General features: G+C 46.0%; 1 protein-coding gene across 1 annotated transcript in view; it reads left to right on the top strand.

The window, feature by feature from the left end:
- The first annotated feature begins 10,384 nt into the window (after positions 1-10,384).
- BMP7 (bone morphogenetic protein 7) overlaps positions 10,385-20,701 on the top strand; it is an 80,481-nt gene continuing 70,164 nt past the window's right edge. The window contains exon 1 of the mRNA XM_073682775.1: positions 10,385-11,098. Coding sequence (XP_073538876.1) covers positions 10,702-11,098 — 397 coding nt within the window. The 5' untranslated portion in view covers positions 10,385-10,701. The remainder of the gene's footprint in view (positions 11,099-20,701) is intronic.

The raw sequence follows: 20,701 nt of genomic DNA, 5'->3' as shown, positions 1-20,701 counted from the left end.
GTCCTGTGCCATACTCCTGAATTGCCTGGGGGTTGACCGAGCCCCTCACCTGGTGGACGCAGCAAGGCTTGGGCAGTCATTGCTGACAGAAGTGACTTGGATATCAACTGTGAGTAAAAGGCCTGAACTGCACCATTGGACTCTGTGTGATTTCTGCTGCGCCTGCACCATCACCCCCAGCATCCACTTACACTGCCCTGAGGCTACACTCTTCCCATGGGGAGTTATCCTGCCCCTGTGCTGCACACCAACATCAGCCTCAGCGGTCTGCCTTTCAGCGGCTGTTATCTCTGACCGCAATCCACGGGTGGTGTAGTCGGACATTTAAAGCACTGATTGATAGACTGCCACAATTTGGTCTGACCACCCTGAGCCACGGGATCGGGTTGCCACTACTACCCCCAGCATCGTACAGAAGGCCCGGTTCCGGGTACCTCACGGCCCAGGGGGCGAGTCACAAGCAAGATCCGGGAACTTCAAGTTGCCCTGAGGGATCTCAAGGTACCTGATCGGGACTTTGTGTGGCGGGGCGCAGGGCAGGAGGGAGAGACCCAGCGCGGGAAGTCGGCTAAGAAAGGAACATACAGAGAGGGGTCCCGCTAAGCGCTCTTGAGATACGTGAGGGAGTGCTGGTACACGCAGTGCGATGTGGGAGGCTGTCTCCTGTACAAGCAACCTGAGGAATAACTGTGAGTAAACTTGGACGACTGCACCCCACTGTCTCTGTCGGTTCTTGCCGCTGCGTTACCTCTCCTGCACTACAACGCCCAGCATCACCATCTGCACCTACACTGCCCTGAAGCTGAGCTCTGCCTGTGGAGAGCCGCACCAACCCAGCTGCCCTAACACCTGCTCCAGAGGTCTGCAGCAGCGCTGGTACTCATTACCAGGAACTACAGGTGGCGTCACGAGACAAAAACTGTTATCCATCTCCCCAAGCAACCAACCCCCTTTTTAAGAGTGACCCCAGGGTACGGGCCTGGGAGCCGAATGCCGTGACATCCCAAGGAGGTAAAGGCCCGGGTACCGAGTCCCCCATATCCCCCTGGGCGAGTCAGATGTATGGGGGGCTTTAGAGTATAATAGAAAAAATTGTTATCACATAGTGGGCTGTAAATTGTTAAGGGGCAGTCTAGATCACCCAGTACTCGCATTTCAAGGCGGTATGCGAGATGGAACTGAGGTGTGATGCTCTTGGTTTTATTTTTGTACTGGGTATGCATTGGATGTAACTGGAGCTGTCTTGTAATGTCAGGACTGTGTGACTTCAGAGGAGACCAAGACCACCTTTACAGGTAAAATAACTATTTTTTTTCTATATGTTGCTGATTTCAGTATATAGTAGCCTTCTAGAGATGGTATATTTGAAGGCAGATTTCCTAAACATATTTTACATTAAGGGGGGATTTATTAATGGCTTTATGGCAGCTTTCTGGCATCATTTTTGCCCCAGAACTTTTTGCTGAGTTTTTATTTTTTTTTTTACTTACACATCTGTACACAAATTCTATTACTGGTTCATAGAATCATAGAATGGTAGAGTTGGAAGGGACCTCCTGGGTCATCTGGTCCAACCCCCTGCTCAAAGCAGGATTCACTAGATCATCTCAGACAGATGTCTGTCCAGCCTCTGTTTGAAGACGTCCATTGAAGGGGAACTCACCACCTCTCGTGGCAGCCTGTTCCACTCATTAATCACCCTAACTGTCAAAAAGTTTTTTCTAATATCTAATCTGTGTCTCCTCCCATTTCCATCATCTGCTCAGGGACAGAAGGAGGAGACGCCTCTATGCGATTTTTTTTTTTTTTTTCTGCAGCTTGCTGGTGCATTGAAGTTGCACATTTGTTTGGGATGCAATGAGGCTGCAAGTCACCTCTTACACCCTAAAAATTAATTCTCCATTCCCATCCAGTTCTACTGTGAAAATTCTGTGGTTTGCCTTTGGGAAAACACAACAGTCTGCAGTTATTGTGTATTCATTTTTGTACTTTTCTCCCATTGACTTAAATGGAAATAAAGCGCAACCGCAACAAGGAATCTACACCTGCCCAATCCATGTCCCATGATTTCTGCAAGGTCTACTATGTATATAAACTTGCAATTTTAGACATTGTTCTTTCGAGATAAGCAGTAGAATAATTGGTCCTGCCCAGTCATCATCAGAGGTACTTAGAAAATACCATACATGTCTATGGTGGGTTAGGTAGCAATGGTTCGGCCAACTATTTTATGTCTATGGACGCTGGATAATCCCTTTAATAGGCAGACAGAGAATCAGACAACCCAGTCCAGTATCTCCTCCTGACATCTGTGTCTTCATTATTTCTATACTACTATCCCACAGCATTTAACATGATAAGGATCAGTCCTTGTCAGGAGACAGGAGGGAGAAGGGACTCCGGGACATCAGCTGGCAACAATATAAAACCCTAATGTTCTTAGGCCATGTGCAAAGAGGTTTTTTTTTTAAGAGTTTTCTTTTTATAGCGGTAACTCTCCAGATCCTCCCCAAAATCTCAAGACTTCTTAAAAACCTTGTTTCCACTCAGTGGCTATGTGCACACGGCATCTTTACCCGACGACAGAGCAGCTGGAGCTTTCTTTCACAAATCCGCTTCTGAAAAAAGCTGGCAACTTTTTTTCCTGAAGCGGCTCTGCTTGTGTTTTTGTGCTTATTTTCAACGCCTGAAACTGTTAAAAGAAGTAACCAAAAACTGAATGTCGTTTTTCCATCCCTGCGCATTATGTTCATTTTTTAAAGGCGGTTTGCAGCACTTTTATCAAGCGGATTCCGGACAGAATCTGCCTGAAAGAGACAACGTCTACATATTCAGTTCCTGCTCCGAAAACTCAGCAAAAAGACTGTGTCCACATATCCAAAGAGGTTTCTTTTAGGATCTGCTTCAATGAAGCCACGCAAACTTTGTTTTACCATCGTGTTTTTAAAAACCTCTTCATGACAAAAAAAAGCTTATGGGTTTAGCCACAAAAAATAGACATAATGCACATCAATGTAAAAACGGCATTGCTATGCACATGTTCTCGCTTAAGTCACTTTTAACCTCTTCAGGGTTCGGAAACCATGTAGTGGTTAGAAGAAGTAACGTTCAGTCTTCGGACAGATTCTGGCTGTCTATAATAGAAGATATAAGAAAAAGATGCCAATGGAAAAGACAACCCCAAAGCCACCTTCAGAACTCTGACAAGTGGCGTGCACCTCATCAAAAATCTTACTCCAGTTAGAGAAACTGACGTCAAAACACCAAAAGTTGCAGAATTTTTTCGCAACTCTGAGGTTCACAAAAATTTTGCGACTTTTCAAAGCAAACTACGACAGATTTCTGACAAAGTTCCTTTGATGAATTGGGGACTCGGTGTGAATACAACCTAAAGGGTCGCCCGGTCTCAATTTTTGTGACTGGCGAATCGTGACATTGTCCAATATCATGATTCCCCTGTAGGCTCCGTGGGGGTAGTTGCTCACGTGCGATCTGCATATTTGTGGTCACGCGCCCACTAAACTCACACCGTTTCCCTCAATAAAAGAGAATTGAGAAAAGGCAGATGGGACTATTCAGCACGTGCCCCGAAGTATACAAATCGCAAAAAGGATTTTTCATTGAAATGGATAGGCAGAGTTTTCCATGAGGTTTTTGAGCGTGATTTTTGGAGAGGATCTGCTCCCTAAAAAAATCCTAAATCCTACTGTAGACAGTAGACAGATCCGCTTTTACAGCCATTGTAATGAGACTATGAGACTATTGAGCTGTATTTTTAGTTTTCAGTTCCTTGGAAAGCTGGTGACTAGAGATGAGCGGACCCGAACTTCAGAGTTCGAGATTCGTACCTGAACTCAGAACACGGTCTTCTCCCAGAAGTCCATTTCAGTGTTGAGAGAGAGACCATTGGCAGCCCCTAGCACTTGCTACGAACATTTTACAACACCAAAGTCTGGGTCCCCATTGACTTCTCTGGGCTTTTGGTTCTTGTTAAAGTTCGGGTACAGTTCTGGTACCTGAACACAACTTTGAACTAAAGCTGGGTCGAATCCGACAAACCCAAACTTCCATGGGTCCGCTCATCCCTATTTGTGACATCCCATATTCCCCACATCACAGCTCCCCCCCACCCCCATCACCCAGCTATCTAATGACACAGCAGACTTGTGGGAGCACATTGCAGCATGACTAGGAAAATTATTTTTCACAAAACTCTCTGACAAGCAGTAGGGCATGTTCACACTCTGTTTTTTCCAATGTTTAGCATTTGTTATTTTTCAGCTGTTAACCTTTTTTGCAGTGTTTTTTGGTCGTTTCTTGAGCGCTTTTTAAATGTTTTTTACAGCAGGCATTTTTTCGGTGTCTTTTTATTAACGTTTTCAGGACCTTTTTTTTTAAATGCAGAAGTGGTGACTTGTTTCTATTATACTTTTCCTCTGATTGTTCCACTCCTGGTTTTGGCTTACAAATACTGAGGTAAAAAACTGACCACATACTGAACGTGTGCACGTGGCTTAAAAAGAAAAGATTCCACCTGGATCTGTTTTTTTAACATTGAAGTTTATGGAAAACGGATCCGTTAAATTGCCATCTGTTTTCTTCCATTTGAAACTGATCCAGAAAGCAAAAAACGGATGGGTGGTTAACAGATCCGTTTTCCATAAACGTCAGTGTTAAGAAAACGTATCCAGTTTAAATTTTTTTTTTTTTTTTTTAGCAGCATAACTTTTTTTTCTCAACGGATTACTGCTGGGTCCGTTCTAACACATGATTACTGAACATGTGAATTTAGCCTCCAACTTGCCCCTGAAAGATAATGCTGGGGGAAAGAAGGATGTGGCACATTGTATATCCGACGACCAATCTTTTTGTTCTCTGGAAAATAAACCGCCACAAAAGAGTCTATGAGCAGCTCTCTCATAGAGAACACAGGAGCGCTCGGCAGAGCCAAACGCTGTGTGGGAGTCAGGGGAGATGGCAAATGCGTTAAGGAAACCGTCTGTCTATTGTGTATGTAGGGCTTTAGCTTCGACAGTCTTGAAATGCTGCAAATTTCCCACAGCAGCTCATTCTGGATGATACATTTGTCGCATCTTTAAAACTTCTGTCTGATTTTACACCACCTCTTGGTTGAATTATTTTTGGATTTTTTTTTTTTCTGCACCAGAATTTTGGAATACATAGTTGTGTGCTAAACCCAGGGCTGTGGAGTCTATAAGCTAAACCTCCAACTCCGACTCCCGACTCCACAGCCCTGCCTCACTACTGAGCATGTACATAAAGTGCAGCACAGATTCATCTCAACTAACAGCCGAGATCCTTAGATCAGGAACAGAACAGACATTTATAGGACATTTCACAACTTTCCCAAATTCTTATGAAAACATTTACAGCACATCCTGCATCGTACTACTGTACCCAATTTATTATATATTTTAGGAGTCAGTCGGTCCATTTTATACCAACTCCACCAAAATGGATTCTGACTGCACAGCCCTGGCTAAACCACGCCTACTTTCTGGCCAAGCCACACCCCCACGTGAGGCTGCACCCTCTATGCAATATACCTGTCACTCAGTAATCAATTAGCAGCATTAGGGCTCGTGCAGATGACCTTAGTTTTAGTCCAAGTGTGATTTGTCAAAAAATTGGATCACACTTAGATCAATGTCATTCAGTGAGGCTGTGCACATGTCTGATTTTTTACTGAGTGGTCCGAGAAAAAAGATCACAGTATACGTGGTTTGTCTCCAATAATGGGGTGACATGCGCCTATTCATGCCTATGTGTTTATGAAAAACATGTGACAGTACTCAGATAACATCAAGTTTTTTATGGACAGAGTGAATGGAGAAACTTTTTTTTTAATCCTAGACATCCGAGAAAAATGAATCCCTCTGTTCAGAGTCTGAGGGTTCGCTCAAATGAGCGTATAAATCGGACAAGTGCAATCGGATTGAAAATCAGATAGCACTCTGCCCAGTGGTATACTATAGGGCAGTGCAGATCAGCGATTATTTTGTCATGCCGGTTCGGTTCTCTCGCACGAGAGAACATACGCTCGTGTGACCCCGGCCTGATTGGCATAATCTGACCGTTTTTTTCAGATGGAGAATATACAGTCGTCTGCACCTGCCCTTCCAGAAAGTCTCTGTGTCCTCTGCCTAAGATGGTGCTGGACAACCAGACAGAGTTGCCGTTCAGTACCCTCAGAAAGTTGGATGACAATCCTGTTTAATGGTTGCTTTACTATCTGTCACACAGTAGAGATGAGGAGTAATCCAGTTCGGAGTGAATTAAATTAGCAATAAAATTTTACAAAAAAATAAATTGGATTCCACTGAAAAATAGCTGGCCACAATTTTGCTCATCTATAAAGGGCTGGGAAAAGGTTTTAAAAAAAGTAATAGTTACTTGGCCGCTCACCTGTCCGATCCTCCTCACAGCTTCTGTCGTTCTCTTCTTCTGTTCCGCATGGGTTGTCTTCCTTCATCTTCACACAGAGTGGGCATCTGATTTCACCACATGCGTCGCCCAGGGCTAGTCGAGTTTTTGGGTGAAAGAGTGAATTGCCAAATTTGAATTTCCACAGATCTGCTCCTCACGATCACCTAGCCTTCCCAGGCCATGTGTAAGAAAGTCTGGATTTATTTTCTGGGTTACTTCTTACTAGCTGATGAAAGGTGGTGATGTATTGTATTTTGGGGTGATGGGTATTTGTATTTGGGGGTGATGTGTATTTGGGATGATCTATTGTATTTGTGCTGATGTATTGTATTTTGGGGTGATAGATATTTTAAGGTGATTGGTATTTGTATTTGGGGCTGATGTAGTGTATTTAGGGGTGATGTGATGTATTGAGGGGTGATGGGTATTTGTATTTGGGATGATGTAGTGTATTTAGGGGTGATGTGCTGTATTGTATTTTGTGGTGATGGTATTTATATAGGGGGGTGATGGGTATTTGTATTTGGAGCTGATGTAGCGTATTTTGGGGTGATAGATATTTTGAGGTGATGGGTATTTGTATTTGGGGCTGATGTAGTGTATTGTGGCTGATGTATTGTGTTGGGGAGTGATCTGATGTATTGTGTTTGGGATGATGTAATTAGGGGTGATGTGATGTATTGTATTTGGGGGTGATGTATTGTATTTGGGGGCTGATGTATTGTATTTGGGGGTGATGTATTGTATTTGGTGCTGATGTAGTGTATTTAGGGGTGATCTGATGTTGTGTATTTGGGGTTGATGGGTGCTGTTGTGACGCTCCAGCCCTCCCTGGGAAATGGGGTTACTCGGAGCCGGGTCAGTGTAGGAGTCGCGGGGGATGCAGTCGTGGCCTGGACCCGTTCCGTGCCCAGGGCTGTCACATCAAAATAATGGGCTTCTTTTATGATGAGTGGTATTTCTACTACGCCACCTGTGGTTCCCGGTGATGGACACCAGCGCTGTGACAGTCCACTGAGGCTGGTGTTATGGGCAGCTAAGATGGGACGGCTCCCCAGAGGCGAAGCAGGCCTCAGGGCAGTGAGTGAAGGAATGGTGGGTGCAGTGCCGCGCAGGAAATAACAGGCTGAGGCGGTGTGTGAAGTCATCCGGGTCTTTACTCACTTTCAGATGAACTTTCAGCCGCAAAGCTTCTCTCTGCTACACATGGCGTACTGCGGCCACCAGGAAAAGGGGTTCAGCACTTTCCAGGTAGATCAGGAGCACCTGTCGAGACCCCTCTGTTGTGTGTTCCTCTCCTTGGTAAGTTCTCCCACTAAGTCTTCTCCTGACTGTGTGTGGCTAGAACGTAGTGTAAGGCCGGGTCCCACTGGATAAACGCAGTGTGAGAGATACAGGTGGCGACTCCGCTCCGTCCGTACCCCCCTGGGATCCACTAAGCCTCCGGGCTTTTCTGACTGAGACGTGAAGTAACAAAGTCAGATATCGGGGGCCGGTTACTCCTCTTGCAGCAGGAATCCCTCTGACTAGGCCAGAGTAAAGAATACAGGTGGCGACTCCGCTCCGTCCGTATCCCCCTGGGATCCTTTTGCCTGTGGAGCCTATCTCCTCTGCTCCCCTCCAAGTCCTTCTTAGGACAGGACCATGACCGGGTAGAGACAGTGGTTAACTCTGACCCGCACCTCGTCTCAAGGCCAGAGAACAAGGACCGTGTATCTTCAGTCAGCTGCAGACTCTTGCTGGACCCTGGCAGAAGACCACAATCAAAGACCTTGAACTTAAGATGGCCGTAGATTAAATATGAATCAATAAGTGTTTCCTAAAAGTGTGTCCTCCACCCTCACCCACTACATGGTTCCCCCTATCTTTGGTCCCCCCCATCTCCTCTATCCCGGGCCGGGCAGCACCCTGGTGCATTTAGGCCCCCTACAGGACAGGAGTGGTGTAGTGTTGAGTGGTAAAGTGGGGTCCTGAGAAATGCTCCATCCTTATCTGGAAGAGGAGATACCACACCTCGAGCTGAGGTGCAGCACCCCTGTGGCGACTGAACCCTCAGGGGCGCAAGACTGTGAGCCTGCACCCAGTGCATCGACTGCAGGCAGAGATCCCATGTGCACCGACTGCAGGCAGAGATCCCAAGTGCATCGACTGCAGGCAGAGATTCCGTGTGCACTGACTGCAGGCAGAGATCCGAGTGCAGCGACTGCAGGCTGGAAATCCCGAGTGCACCGACTGCAGGCTGAGATCCCGAGTGCACCGACTGCAGGCTGAGATCCCGAGTGCACCGACTGCAGGCTGAGATCCCGAGTGCACCGACTGCAGGCTGAGATCCCGAGTGCACCGACTGCAGGCTGAGATCCCGAGTGCACCGACTGCAGGCTGAGATCCCGAGTGCACCGACTGCAGGCTGAGATCCCGAGTGCACCGACTGCAGGCTGAGATCCCGAGTGCACCGACTGCAGGCTGAGATCCCGAGTGCACCGACTGCAGGCTGGAAATCCCGAGTGCACCGACTGCAGGCAGAGATCCCGAGTGCACCGACTGCAGGCAGAGATCCCGAGTGCACCGACTGCAGGCAGAGATCCCGAGTGCACCGACTGCAGGCAGAGATCCCGAGTGCACCGACTGCAGGCAGAGATCCCGAGTGCACCGACTGCAGGCAGAGATCCCGAGTGCACCGACTGCAGGCAGAGATCCCGAGTGCACCGACTGCAGGCAGAGATCCCGAGTGCACCGACTGCAGGCAGAGATCCCGAGTGCACCGACTGCAGGCAGAGATCCCGAGTGCACCGACTGCAGGCAGAGATCCCGAGTGCACCGACTGCAGGCTGGAAATCCCGAGTGCACCGACTGCAGGCTGGAAATCCCGAGTGCACCGACTGCAGGCTGGAAATCCCGAGTGCACCGACTGCAGGCTGAGATCCCGAGTGCACCGACTGCAGGCTGAGATCCCGAGTGCACCGACTGCAGGCTGGAAATCCCGAGTGCACCGACTGCAGGCTGAGATCCCGAGTGCACCGACTGCAGGCTGAGATCCCGAGTGCACCGACTGCAGGCTGAGATCCCGAGTGCACCGACTGCAGGCTGAGATCCCGAGTGCACCGACTGCAGGCTGAGATCCCGAGTGCACCGACTGCAGGCTGAGATCCCGAGTGCACCGACTGCAGGCTGAGATCCCGAGTGCACCGACTGCAGGCTGAGATCCCGAGTGCACCGACTGCAGGCTGGAAATCCCGAGTGCACCGACTGCAGGCTGGAAATCCCGAGTGCACCGACTGCAGGCTGAGATCCCGAGTGCACCGACTGCACATTCCCAGCGCACCGACTGCACCGGCTGGAGATTCCCAGCGCACCGACTGCACCGGCTGGAGATTCCCAGCGCACCGACTGCACATTCCCAGCGCACCGACTGCACCGGCTGGAGATTCCCAGCGCACCGACTGCACCGGCTGGAGATTCCCAGCGCACCTACTGCACCGGCTGGAGATTCCCAGCGCACCTACTGCACCGGCTAGAGATTCCCAGCGCACCGACTGCACTAGCTGGAGATTCCCAGCGCACCGACTGCAGATTCCCAGCGTACCGGCTGGAGATTCCCAGCGCACCGACTGCAGATTCCCAGCGCACCAACTGCAGGCAGAGATCCTGATTACGCCTGACTCGCTTGATGTTGACCTCACAGTCTTCCAGCAGATGAAAGCATTGTTAATTGCCTCCCCCTGATCCTTTCCCCAACAGCAAGCTGCAGAAGACACACAGACATTAATGTGTTTACTCTGAATTACCCTCAGGACGTGGCCCACCCTTCTTGTACAATAGTCCCTCTTCCAAACATCTCCAAAAGAATCAACCTGATGAGATGGAGCAGCCGCGCACCAAACTTATTTCTTTTCTCTTTTTTTCTCTCTGCAAGTTTCCCTCCTCCTGGTCTCTGCCTGCTCCTCCCATCACATTCAGTCCCCTGCTGGCTTCGTCTGCTGCCTTCACAAACCACCACTTAGACTTTGCTAGGGAAAGAGTGAAGACGCATCAAAAACCTGTAGGAGAAGAAAACCTCAAGACCGTCCACCTTCCTCTGGGTGCCGTCCGTACACACTGTCCAGCCATGAGCGGCTTCAGCTGACCTGCGGCAATCCCTGCAGAGCTCCCAGGACTTGTATAGATGCATTGCTTTATCTAATGCTCTCATATTTATGAGCTCCCCTCGGATAGAAGTGCAGGTGCTATAAGCAGTAACCTACGGATCCGGGGGAAATGAACGTCTTCTTGGTGCACAAGACGGGCTCGGCGCTCCTCTGCGGCTACTTGTTATTAAGGACCATCCTGGCTGACTTCACTTTGGACAATGAGGTCCACTCCAGCTTCATCCAGAGGAGGTTACGGAGTCAGGAGCGCCGGGAGATGCAGAGGGAGATCTTGTCAATTTTGGGGCTTCCTCATAGACCACGTCCACATTTGTATGGCAAACAGAACTCCGCTCCCATGTTCATGCTGGATCTATACAATGCCATGACAGTGGAGGAAGAGGAGGCTGAAGGGTTCTCCTATCCATACAAGCCCATCTTCACCACGCAGGGTCCACCACTAGCTGTCCAACAGGATAGCAACTTCCTCAACGACGCTGACATGGTCATGAGTTTTGTCAACTTAGGTGAGTAGGGAGAGCGACCCCAGGGTCATTGTAGTCGGGTCAGGGATCTCATGCAACATGACTTTGGGTATATAGCTGGCAACTTGGGGTTGGAGGGCATTGTGTATATATAATTGGTGTGGTATTTCATGCTTGTTCTTGTGAGAATCACAGTCTGATATTTTAGGATGGTCCTACAGGTTTTGTTTACATGGTTGGGTTAAAGGGACACAGAGAAGTGTATTGGTCATTGCTTTACCACAGGTATGTATTTGCATGCTCAGGTATGTATTTGCATGCGCAATTTGGTAAACCTAATCTGTAAGTACCAAGCAAACTTTGTAGTAGGACAGAACAGCAAATTTCCATTGCTCCCAACAGTGTTTGCTGGCTCTTCTTCATCATCACAGCTGTGCCCAGTATAGGACCTCTTTGGTAGAACATGGGGGAGAGCTTACAAGCTCCATATGTCTGTGTTCCAGTTGGATTCCATACTAGGACCTTGTTGCTGCTAGATTGAAGTGTTATCCATTGAGCCCATGACTTGTCTATAGTTATAAAAACAGGACAGAGCAGAATATTAGAAGAAAACCAGATCTCAACATCAAGGTTCCTCAGAAATTAGATTGTAAGCTCTTCTGCTTCATCTGCCGCCTCTCCCATGATTTCCCTCACTGCTTATAGAGGAGGGTGGGTTGACTATGAGAGGAATCTGGTCTGGAGCACACTGCCAAGGTATAAAGTTCTCAGGTGCATGTGTCTTCTCGAAAAGGCAGCTTCTTTGGATTGTACATGATCCGACAGGTTTTCGGCTCTCTCTTTGAAGTAGCAATTACTGTACAGGATGAGAGAGGGGAGCAGGAAGCTCCGAGTTCAAAGCACAGTCCTCAGTGATTCACTCCGCAACACTGGACACACAGACCCATTAGGGGACATAATAACATCCTACAAGCCTCTGCCAGACCCCTGCCCCACTGGAAAAGTGGCTGCACTGCTCTTCTAAAGAGGCAACGAGCATGGAGTGACCATGCCATGGACCAAAAAGGCTATGTACATACATTATAGAGAGCAGGGGAGAAGCTTCATACCTTCCCACGCGTTTTGGTATAATTATGGAGTTGCCCTTTGACCCATTGAATCAATGCACATGTTTCAGTAACTTTTACAGTTGCGGTTTATAATGACAACTATCTGAAATTTACCAGGTGGGGCAAAGGGAATATTAAGCCATTTTTATTTTTTTTTATTTATTTATTTTTAAATCATTTTAATTCCTAATACAACAATTAATGTCTTGTTGTCTCTGGAACTAGTGAAAATTTTTGACAAAAATAGTGATTTTGGTGGATGGGGAGGTTTCAGCACGTCTGGCAACTCATCCCATCCCAGCCTATACTCATTTTAAGGGCTTGCTCGCAGTTGCGTACAAAACGGACGAGTGCAGTCTCATAAAAAAAAACTCCTATTCTCATCCAGGTGAGTGGGACAATTTTTCTCACTTATCAGTGTGCTCTCCGTGTACAATCTGTTTCTTTTACAGAAGCTATTAATCTTTTACAGTTTCCTATGCTACAGAATTGTAATTTATCCGTAATTATGAGATGCCATTCTGATGGTCTGTATGGCATCTGATTTTTTTTTTCTTGCGCTGTCCTATTTCAGAGTGAAATTGCAGCATGCCGAATACAGCTAAGAAAAAATACACAGATCTGCACTGCCACATTGAATAACATTGGTCCGAGTGCAATCCGATTTTTTTATCTGATTGCATTAGTCCGATTTCTACACCAGTGTGAGCGAGCCGTATTAGTGAGAATAGGGATAGCAATGTTATCGTCAGTCTAACCATTCCCCACATCATCACATACACGTCCATTGCGGGAGTGTTCCTTTCCTCCATTACACTTTACGTATTAGTGATAACATTGGGCGTACATGATCACCGAAGGAAGGATTGACAACTAACCCCCAGCACGAAGTCTTTTTTACAATGAGATCAATGTAGGTGGGGGCCCGTTTTATCTTGTCCCTATCATTCTCGGCAGCATGATCTCTGGGTCTGCATGGAAAATCATAAGAGCCCCGGGTCTAATAAAGACCCCTAGGGTTGTCTAGTCAGAGAGTCTGCTAGAAAACTACAGACATATATGTGACACTGTTAAAAAAATAGTTCAAAGTAAAAGTTTAAGAGGATTAAGAAAGAGATTTAAAAAAAAAATAATACGGGTTTTCCAATTCCAGAAAAACCCTCTTCCCCAGCTGCAGTGTGTTTAAAAACGAAAAAACTTTATTTACCCTCCCCGGGTCTGGCACGGAGTCGGCTGCTGCTCCTATTCTCTGGTATCGTCTGCAGTGGTGACATCACATCGGCAACGCTGCAGCCAATCACTCAGCCTCAGGTGCAGCAGAGACTCAGAGCTGGACCTGGGGTGGGAGAGTGAATAACTATTTTAATTTTTAAAATGAGCTGCAGTTAAGAGGGGTTTTTCAAAACGCTCTCATGTGTTTACATGAAAATGATGTCTAGAGAAACATACAATTGTTTTTTAACTTTTTAAAACGACCTCAAATAACTGTATAACTTTAAAAAAAAATAAGTTACAGCTGACGGAAGGGCAGGAGGTATTCCTGGAGAATGTTGGGGCCCTTTAGGTTTAAAATGGCTTAAAAGTCATCAAGTGGTTAATGCTTGGCAAAGTTGCCATTGAGGATTTCATGACTTGTCTAAATCGTGTTACATTTTGAAATGTCCACAAATTACACGCTTGTGTTTACCTTGTGAGGTAACATAGGAAATAACGCAGTGACATCAGAGCTGGGAGTCGTGGTAGAAGTATTGTAGCTTGGGATAATATTTGTTTTACATCTGTTATTATTAATAACATTTTAAATAATTTCATTTAAAGCTGTCTTTTAATCTCCAGACTATACACCTTCTGTGGTTGTTTCTCCTGATATCTATTCTCTTCCCACCCCCTGTTGCTGCTAATAGTATAAATTTTATTTAATCTTGTAGGGAAAAATAAGAGATTTCTTCTGTCTAAAAGATCTCTAGGCTCTTCCCTGATTTTGCTGCTCCCTTTGATCTTCATGCGCCTCCTTCTTCTTGATCCTTTTTGATATATGTAATGTGGCGCGGGGCGCTAGCCATGGGCGAGATACTTGTCTTCCATGAGATGGCACACTACGTGAAGATGTGGGTCCTGGCTGAGACGTTGTCTATGGGGGAGCTACGCCCTTGCAGGCTGCATGATGCCGGTGACTTCGCCTGGCCAGGACCTGATGTTGAACAGTTCAATGAGGGAGACCACCACTCAAAAATAAACATTAACTTGGTGGGAACTATGTACAGTAGATGGATAGTGCATAACTTCACGAATGTTTGTTTCACAATATGGAGCGTATTCACACACACAGTCTCTCTACCTCTTTAAAGGTTATTTGTTTCTGCCTCAAGGTTCTCCCACCCAGCACAGTACTACCGTCCAGTTAGTGAGAGTCCTATTCTAAACCTGCTTTTCCGCGTCCTCTTCCCTCTTAATGGAACTGGTTTGCCAATATGGCCGGTACTTAGCTTCTCAGCTTCCTGACGCCTTGGAACCCCTGCCCGGGACACTCTCTTCATCTCACTGTCCCAGCTCCGTCCTGGCCCATTACTTCTCTGAATTATAAACTTGGAGACGTACTGCTATCTCCGATGCATCACTTTTGTCTTTCTGTTGCTTTCCCTCTTTCTGCTCAGGATCACACTATCCACTGATCGGTCTCCACTCACGTCAGGGACACCCACCTCACACTGCTGTGCTGACTAGTCAGACCATAGGTCTGCTTCTCTTACACACTGGGCCCTGTCTGATGTCTTGACAGGAAATGGTCACTGTCCCTTCACCTTAGACCCTCCCTGTGGGCTAGTCCCAAAAATTAACCCCAACTCTCCCTACTCTCGGCAGAACACAACAGTATCACCAATAATGCATGTCACAGTACACATTACACATAAAGGTACATTTACAACTCTCCACTTGTCTTTAAGGGGGAATGTGGGCTACTAGTATATCCATCTCTTTACATACAGTGCTGGCCAAAAGTATTGGCACCCCTGCAATTCTGTCAGATAATACTCAGTTTCTTCCTGAAAATGATTGCAATCACAAATTCTTTGGTATTATTATCTTCATTTAATTTGTCTTCGATGAAAAAAACACAAAAAGAATTGTCCTAAAGCAAAATTGGATATAATTCCACACCAAACCTAAAAAAGGGGGTGGACAAAAGTATTGGCACCCTTTGAAAAATCATGTAAAGCTTCTCTAATTCGTGTGATTAACAGCACCTGTAACTTACCTGTGGCACCTAACAGGTGTTGGCAATAACTAAACCACACTTGCAGCCAGTTAACATGGATTAAAGTTGACTCAACCTCTGTCCTGTGTCCTTGTGTGTACCACATTGAGCATGGAGAAAAGAAAGAAGACCAAAGAACTGTCTGAGGACTTGAGAAACCAAATTGTGAGGAAGCATGAGCAATCTCAAGGCTACAAGTCCATCTCCAAAGACCTGAATGTTCCTGTGTCTTCCGTGCGCAGTGTCATCAAGAAGTTTAAAGCCCATGGCACTGTGGCTAACCTCCCTAGATGTGGATGGAAAAGAAAAATTGCCGAGAGATTTCAACGCAAGATTGTGCGGATGGTGGATAAAGAACCTCGAGTAACATCCAAACAAGTTCAAGCTGCCCTGCAGTCCGAGGGTACAACAGTGTCAACCCGTACTATCCGTCGGCTTCTGAATGAAAAGGGACTGTATGGTAGGATACCCAGGAAGACCCCACTTCTTACCCCGAGACATAAAAGAGCCAGGCTGGAGTTCGCCAAAACTTACCTGAGAAAGCCTAAAACGTTTTGGAAGAATGTTCTCTGGTCAGATGAGACAAAAGTAGAGCTTTTTGGGAAAAAGCATCAACATAGAGTGTACAGGAAAAAAAAAGATGCATTCAAAGAAAAGAACACGGTCCCTACAGTCAAACATGGCGGAGGTTCCCTGATGTTTTGGGGTTGCTTTGCTGCCTCTGGCACTGGACTGCTTGACCGTGTTCATGGCGTTATGAACTCTGAAGACTACCAACAAATTTTGCAGCATAATGTAGGGCCCAGTGTGAGAAAGCTGGGTCTCCCTCAGAGGTCATGGGTCTTCCAGCAGGACAATGACCCAAAACACACTTCCAAAAGCACTATAAAATGGTTTTAGAGAAAGCACTGGAGACTTCTAAGGTGACCAGCAATGAGTCCAGACCTGAATCCCATAGAACACCTGTGGAGAGATCTCAAAATGGCAGTTTGGAGAAGGCACCCTTCAAATATCAGGGACCTGGAGCAGTTTGCCAAAGAAGAATGGTCTACAATTCCAGCAGAGCATTGTAAGAAACTCATTGATGGTTACCGGAAGCGGTTGTTCGCAGTTATTTTGGCTAAAGGTTGTGCAACCAAGTATTAGGCTGAGGGTGCCAATACTTTTGTCCGGTCCTTTTTTGGAGTTTTGTGTGAAATGATCAATGATTTGATTTTTGCTTCATTCTCTTTTGTGTTTTTTCCTTGCAAGCAAATTATATGAAGAGAACAATACCAAAGAATTTGTGATTGCAATCATTTTCAGGAAGAAACTGAGTAATATCTGACAGAATTACAGGGGTGCCAATACTTTTGGCCAGCACTGTATACAGTACAGACCAAAAGTTTGGACACAACTTCTCATTTAAAGATTTTTCTGTATTTTCTTGACTATGAAAATTGTACATTCACACTGAAGGCATCAAAACTATGAATTAAAACATGTGGAATTATATACTTAACAAAAAAGTGTGAAACAACTGAAAATATGTCTTATATTCTAGGTTCTTCAAAGTAGCCACCTTTTGCTTTTATGACTGCTTTGCACACTCTTGGCATTCTCTTGATGAGCTTCAAGAGGTAGTCACCGGAAATGGTCTTCCAACAATCTTGAAGGAGTTCCCAGAGATGCTTAGCACTTGTTGGCCATTTTGCCTTCACTCTGCTGTCCAGCTCACCCCAAACCATCTTGATTGGGTTCACGTCTGGTGACTGTGGAGGCCAGGTCATCTGGCGTAGCACCCCATCACTCTGCCTCTTGGTCAAATAGCCCTTACACAGCCTGGAGGTGTGTTTGGGGTCATTGTCCTATTGAAAAATAAATGATGGTCGAACTAAATGCAAACTGGATGGAATAGCATGCCGCTACAAGATGCTGTGGTAGCCATGCTGGTTCAGTATGCCTTCAATTTTGAATAAATCCCCAACAGTGTCACCAGCAAAGCACCCCCACACCATCACACCTCCTCCTCCATGCTTCACGGTGGGAACCAGGCATGTAGAGTCCATCCGTTCACCTTTTCTGTGTCGCACAAAGACACGGTGGTTGGAACCAAAGATCTCAAATTTGGACTCATCAGACGAAAGCACAGATTTCCACTGGTCTAATATCCATTCCTTGTGTTCTTTAGCTCAAACAAGTCTCTTCTGCTTGTTGCCTGTCCTTAGCAGTGGTTTCCTAGCAGCTATTTTACCATGAAGGCCTGCTGCACAAAGTCTCCTCTTAACAGTTGTTGAAGAGAAGTGTCTGCTGCTAGAACTCTGTGTGGCATTGACCTGGTCTCTAATCTGAGCTGCTGTTAACCTGCGATTTCTGAGGCTGGTGACTTGGATAAACTTATCCTCAGAAGCAGAGGTGACTCTTGGTCTTCCTTTCCTGGGGCGGTCCTCATGTGAGCCAGTTTCTTAGTAGCGCTTGATGGTTTTTGCAACTGCACTTGGGGACACTTTCAAAGTTTTCCCAATTTTTCGCACTGACTGACCTTCATTTCTTAAAGTAATGGTGGCCACTCGTTTTTCTTTACTTAGCTGCTTTTTTCTTGCCATAATACAAATTCTAACAGTCTATTCAGTAGGACTATTAGCTGTGTATCCACCAGACTTCTGCACAACACAACTGATGGTCCCAACCCCATTTATAAGGCAAGAAATCCCGCTTATTAAACCTGACAGGGCACACCTGTGAAGTGAAAATCATTTCCGGTGACTACCTCTTGAAGTTCATCAAGAGAATGCCAAGAGTGTGCAAAGCAGTCATCAAAGCAAAAGGTGGCTACATTGAAGAACCTAGAATATAAGACATATTTTCAGTTGCTTCACACTTTTTTGTTAAGTATATAATTCCACATGTGTTAATTCATAGTTTTGATGCCTTCAGTGTGAATGTACAATTTTCATAGTCAAGAAAATACTTTTTGTCTGTACTGGTCTGTACTGTATAGGCCATGGCTTCTTCTGCTCCTCCTCATGATCTCCAGGTTCCTGACCTCTGGTGCTGATCCTCCTGATCATCAGGCTATGTTTTATTTCTGCTCCTTCTGGTCTCCAGGCTCTTTCCAAATTGTTGCTGCTGTTTTTCCTGATCTCTGGGCTTCTCCCCCTGCTGCTGGTCCTGATCTTCAGCCCCCAACTCTCAGGCTCCTCCCATTTTGCAGCACCTCCTCATCTCCAGGGGAATTCTCCTTTTGCTTCTTTTTATAGTCCCCAAGTGCCTTTTCCTGTTGCTGCTTCTCCTGAATCTCAGGTTCCCGCTGATCTTCCAATCATTCTTAGTTTTCCTGCTTCTTTTGTTCTCCAAGATTTTTCATCCTTTTTGCTGCCCAGTCTGATCTTCAGACCCCTCCTCCTTATTTATGTGTTTGTTTGTAATCCTTAGGCTCCTCAACTGTTTTGTTCCTGATTTCTAGGCTCTTCCCTGTTTCTGCTCCTCCTGATCTCAAGGCTCTTTCCCTTGTTGCTGCTTTTCCTGGTGTCTTGGCTCCTCCACAGGAGATGCTCCTTCCACTGTTCCTACCTTTTCTGATTTCTAGGCTCTTCCTTCCTGGAGCTGCTTTTCCTGTTTTCTAGGCTCTTCCTCCCTATTGCTGCTCTTCCTTATTTCTAGGTCCCTCCTCAACATTTGCTGCCCCTTCTGATTGTTAAGCTCCACCCTAATTGCTGCTCCTCTTGATTTCTAGGTGGTTGCTTCCTGTTACTGCTCCTCCTGATTTCTAGGCTCTTCCTTCCTGTTGCTGCTCTTCCTGATTTATTGGCTCTCACTCCCTGTTGCTGCTCTTCCTGATTTCTAGGCTCTTCCTCCCTATTGCTGATCTTCCTGATTTTTAGGCTCTTCATCCCTGTTGCTGCTCTTCCTGATTTCTTGGCTCTCACTTCCTGTTGTTGCTCTTCCTGATTTCTTGGCTCTCACTTCCTGTTGTTGCTCTTCCTGATTTCTAGGCTCTTCCTCCCTGTTGCTGATCTTCCTGATTTCTAGGCTCTTCCTCCCTGTTGCTGCTCTTCCTGATTTCTAGGCTCTTCCTCCCTGTTGCTGCTCTTCCTGATTTATAGGCTCTCCACCACTTCCCCCTGCAAGTTGTTGCTCTACTTGACTTTTAGATTCTTCCTCTCTGTTGCTGCTTCTCCTGATTTCTAGGCTCTTTCCTCCTGTTACTGCTCCTGATATCTTTTGCACCCCCTTTTTATTGCTGGTGTAGTTGTCTAATAATCAAGTTTTTAGCACTGACGATTTGGTTGCTTCAAGCTTATAATCATTCTTTCCTTGACTAACTAGAAATCAGTAGTTTGAACCTCAGGTGACACCAGAGACACAGACTCCGATTCATCATCATTCATTCATGACACCAGAGACATACTGTAGGCCCTCCACATGCATTTTTCACACCAATCTTGATGTGGGGGCGTGCTGGAGTCAGACACTCCTGATTCATTAGGATGTACACACCTCTTAATGAATCAGGAGCATCTGAAAAGTGGTCCGCTTGGTGCACCTCACCACAAATCATACTCTAGTCCCTGAGCAGCAGCTCTTTATCAATTTGACAAGTTGGGGTTGCCATGCCCCCATCCTGCCCCAGCTTGCCCACTTTGTCAGAGTGCAATAAGCCGCAAAATTTTAGTGTAGTCTCGCGTTGCAGCAACATTTTGTAACTTTTCAAAGCTTTCTTTGAGCAAGAATTCTGGCATAAAACTTTCATGAATCGGACCCTCAGACTCCAACACACACTGCAGCTAAATGAGAGTCACTGATTACAGGTGTGATCTAATAGAGCAGAATTAAAGATATATAAATAATAGGTAATATGAATATATAAAAAGCAGGACAAGTAAAAGCAGCCAAATAAATTCCATATAAAATTCAAGCAATGGTCTGATTGGCTGCCATTATTTCTTTTTGTTTTTCTGTGTGCTACATTGTACACTTGAGCACCTAAGTCAGTATTTTCTTTTACTCCAGCTATTTACAGCCACTTCTCCTGAAAGGCTAAATATGAGTCATTGCTGAGGTCTCATCCCTTCATGTATCTGAGAGGTACAAAATGACTAAAATATTCCATGTAACTTGCTGTCAGAGCAATTGACAAAACACTGCAGGGAGTGTCCTTGGCAGAGAAGAGGTTAAACTAGAGACAGGACATGGTAGAACTGACTTTTTGCCATTACCTATTTTGATCTTTCCAGATATATGACTCCTATTGTAAGACCAGCCCACCCTGAGCACAGCCTTTCCATTATTTTTATGAAA

The sequence above is a fragment of the Phyllobates terribilis genome, unplaced genomic scaffold (assembly GCF_046119375.1).
Source record: "Phyllobates terribilis strain yellow unplaced genomic scaffold, ASM4611937v1 Scaffold_5__5_contigs__length_657084704, whole genome shotgun sequence".
NCBI classification, from domain to species: domain Eukaryota; kingdom Metazoa; phylum Chordata; class Amphibia; order Anura; family Dendrobatidae; genus Phyllobates; species Phyllobates terribilis.
This window is presented reverse-complemented; position numbering and strand designations above follow the sequence as displayed.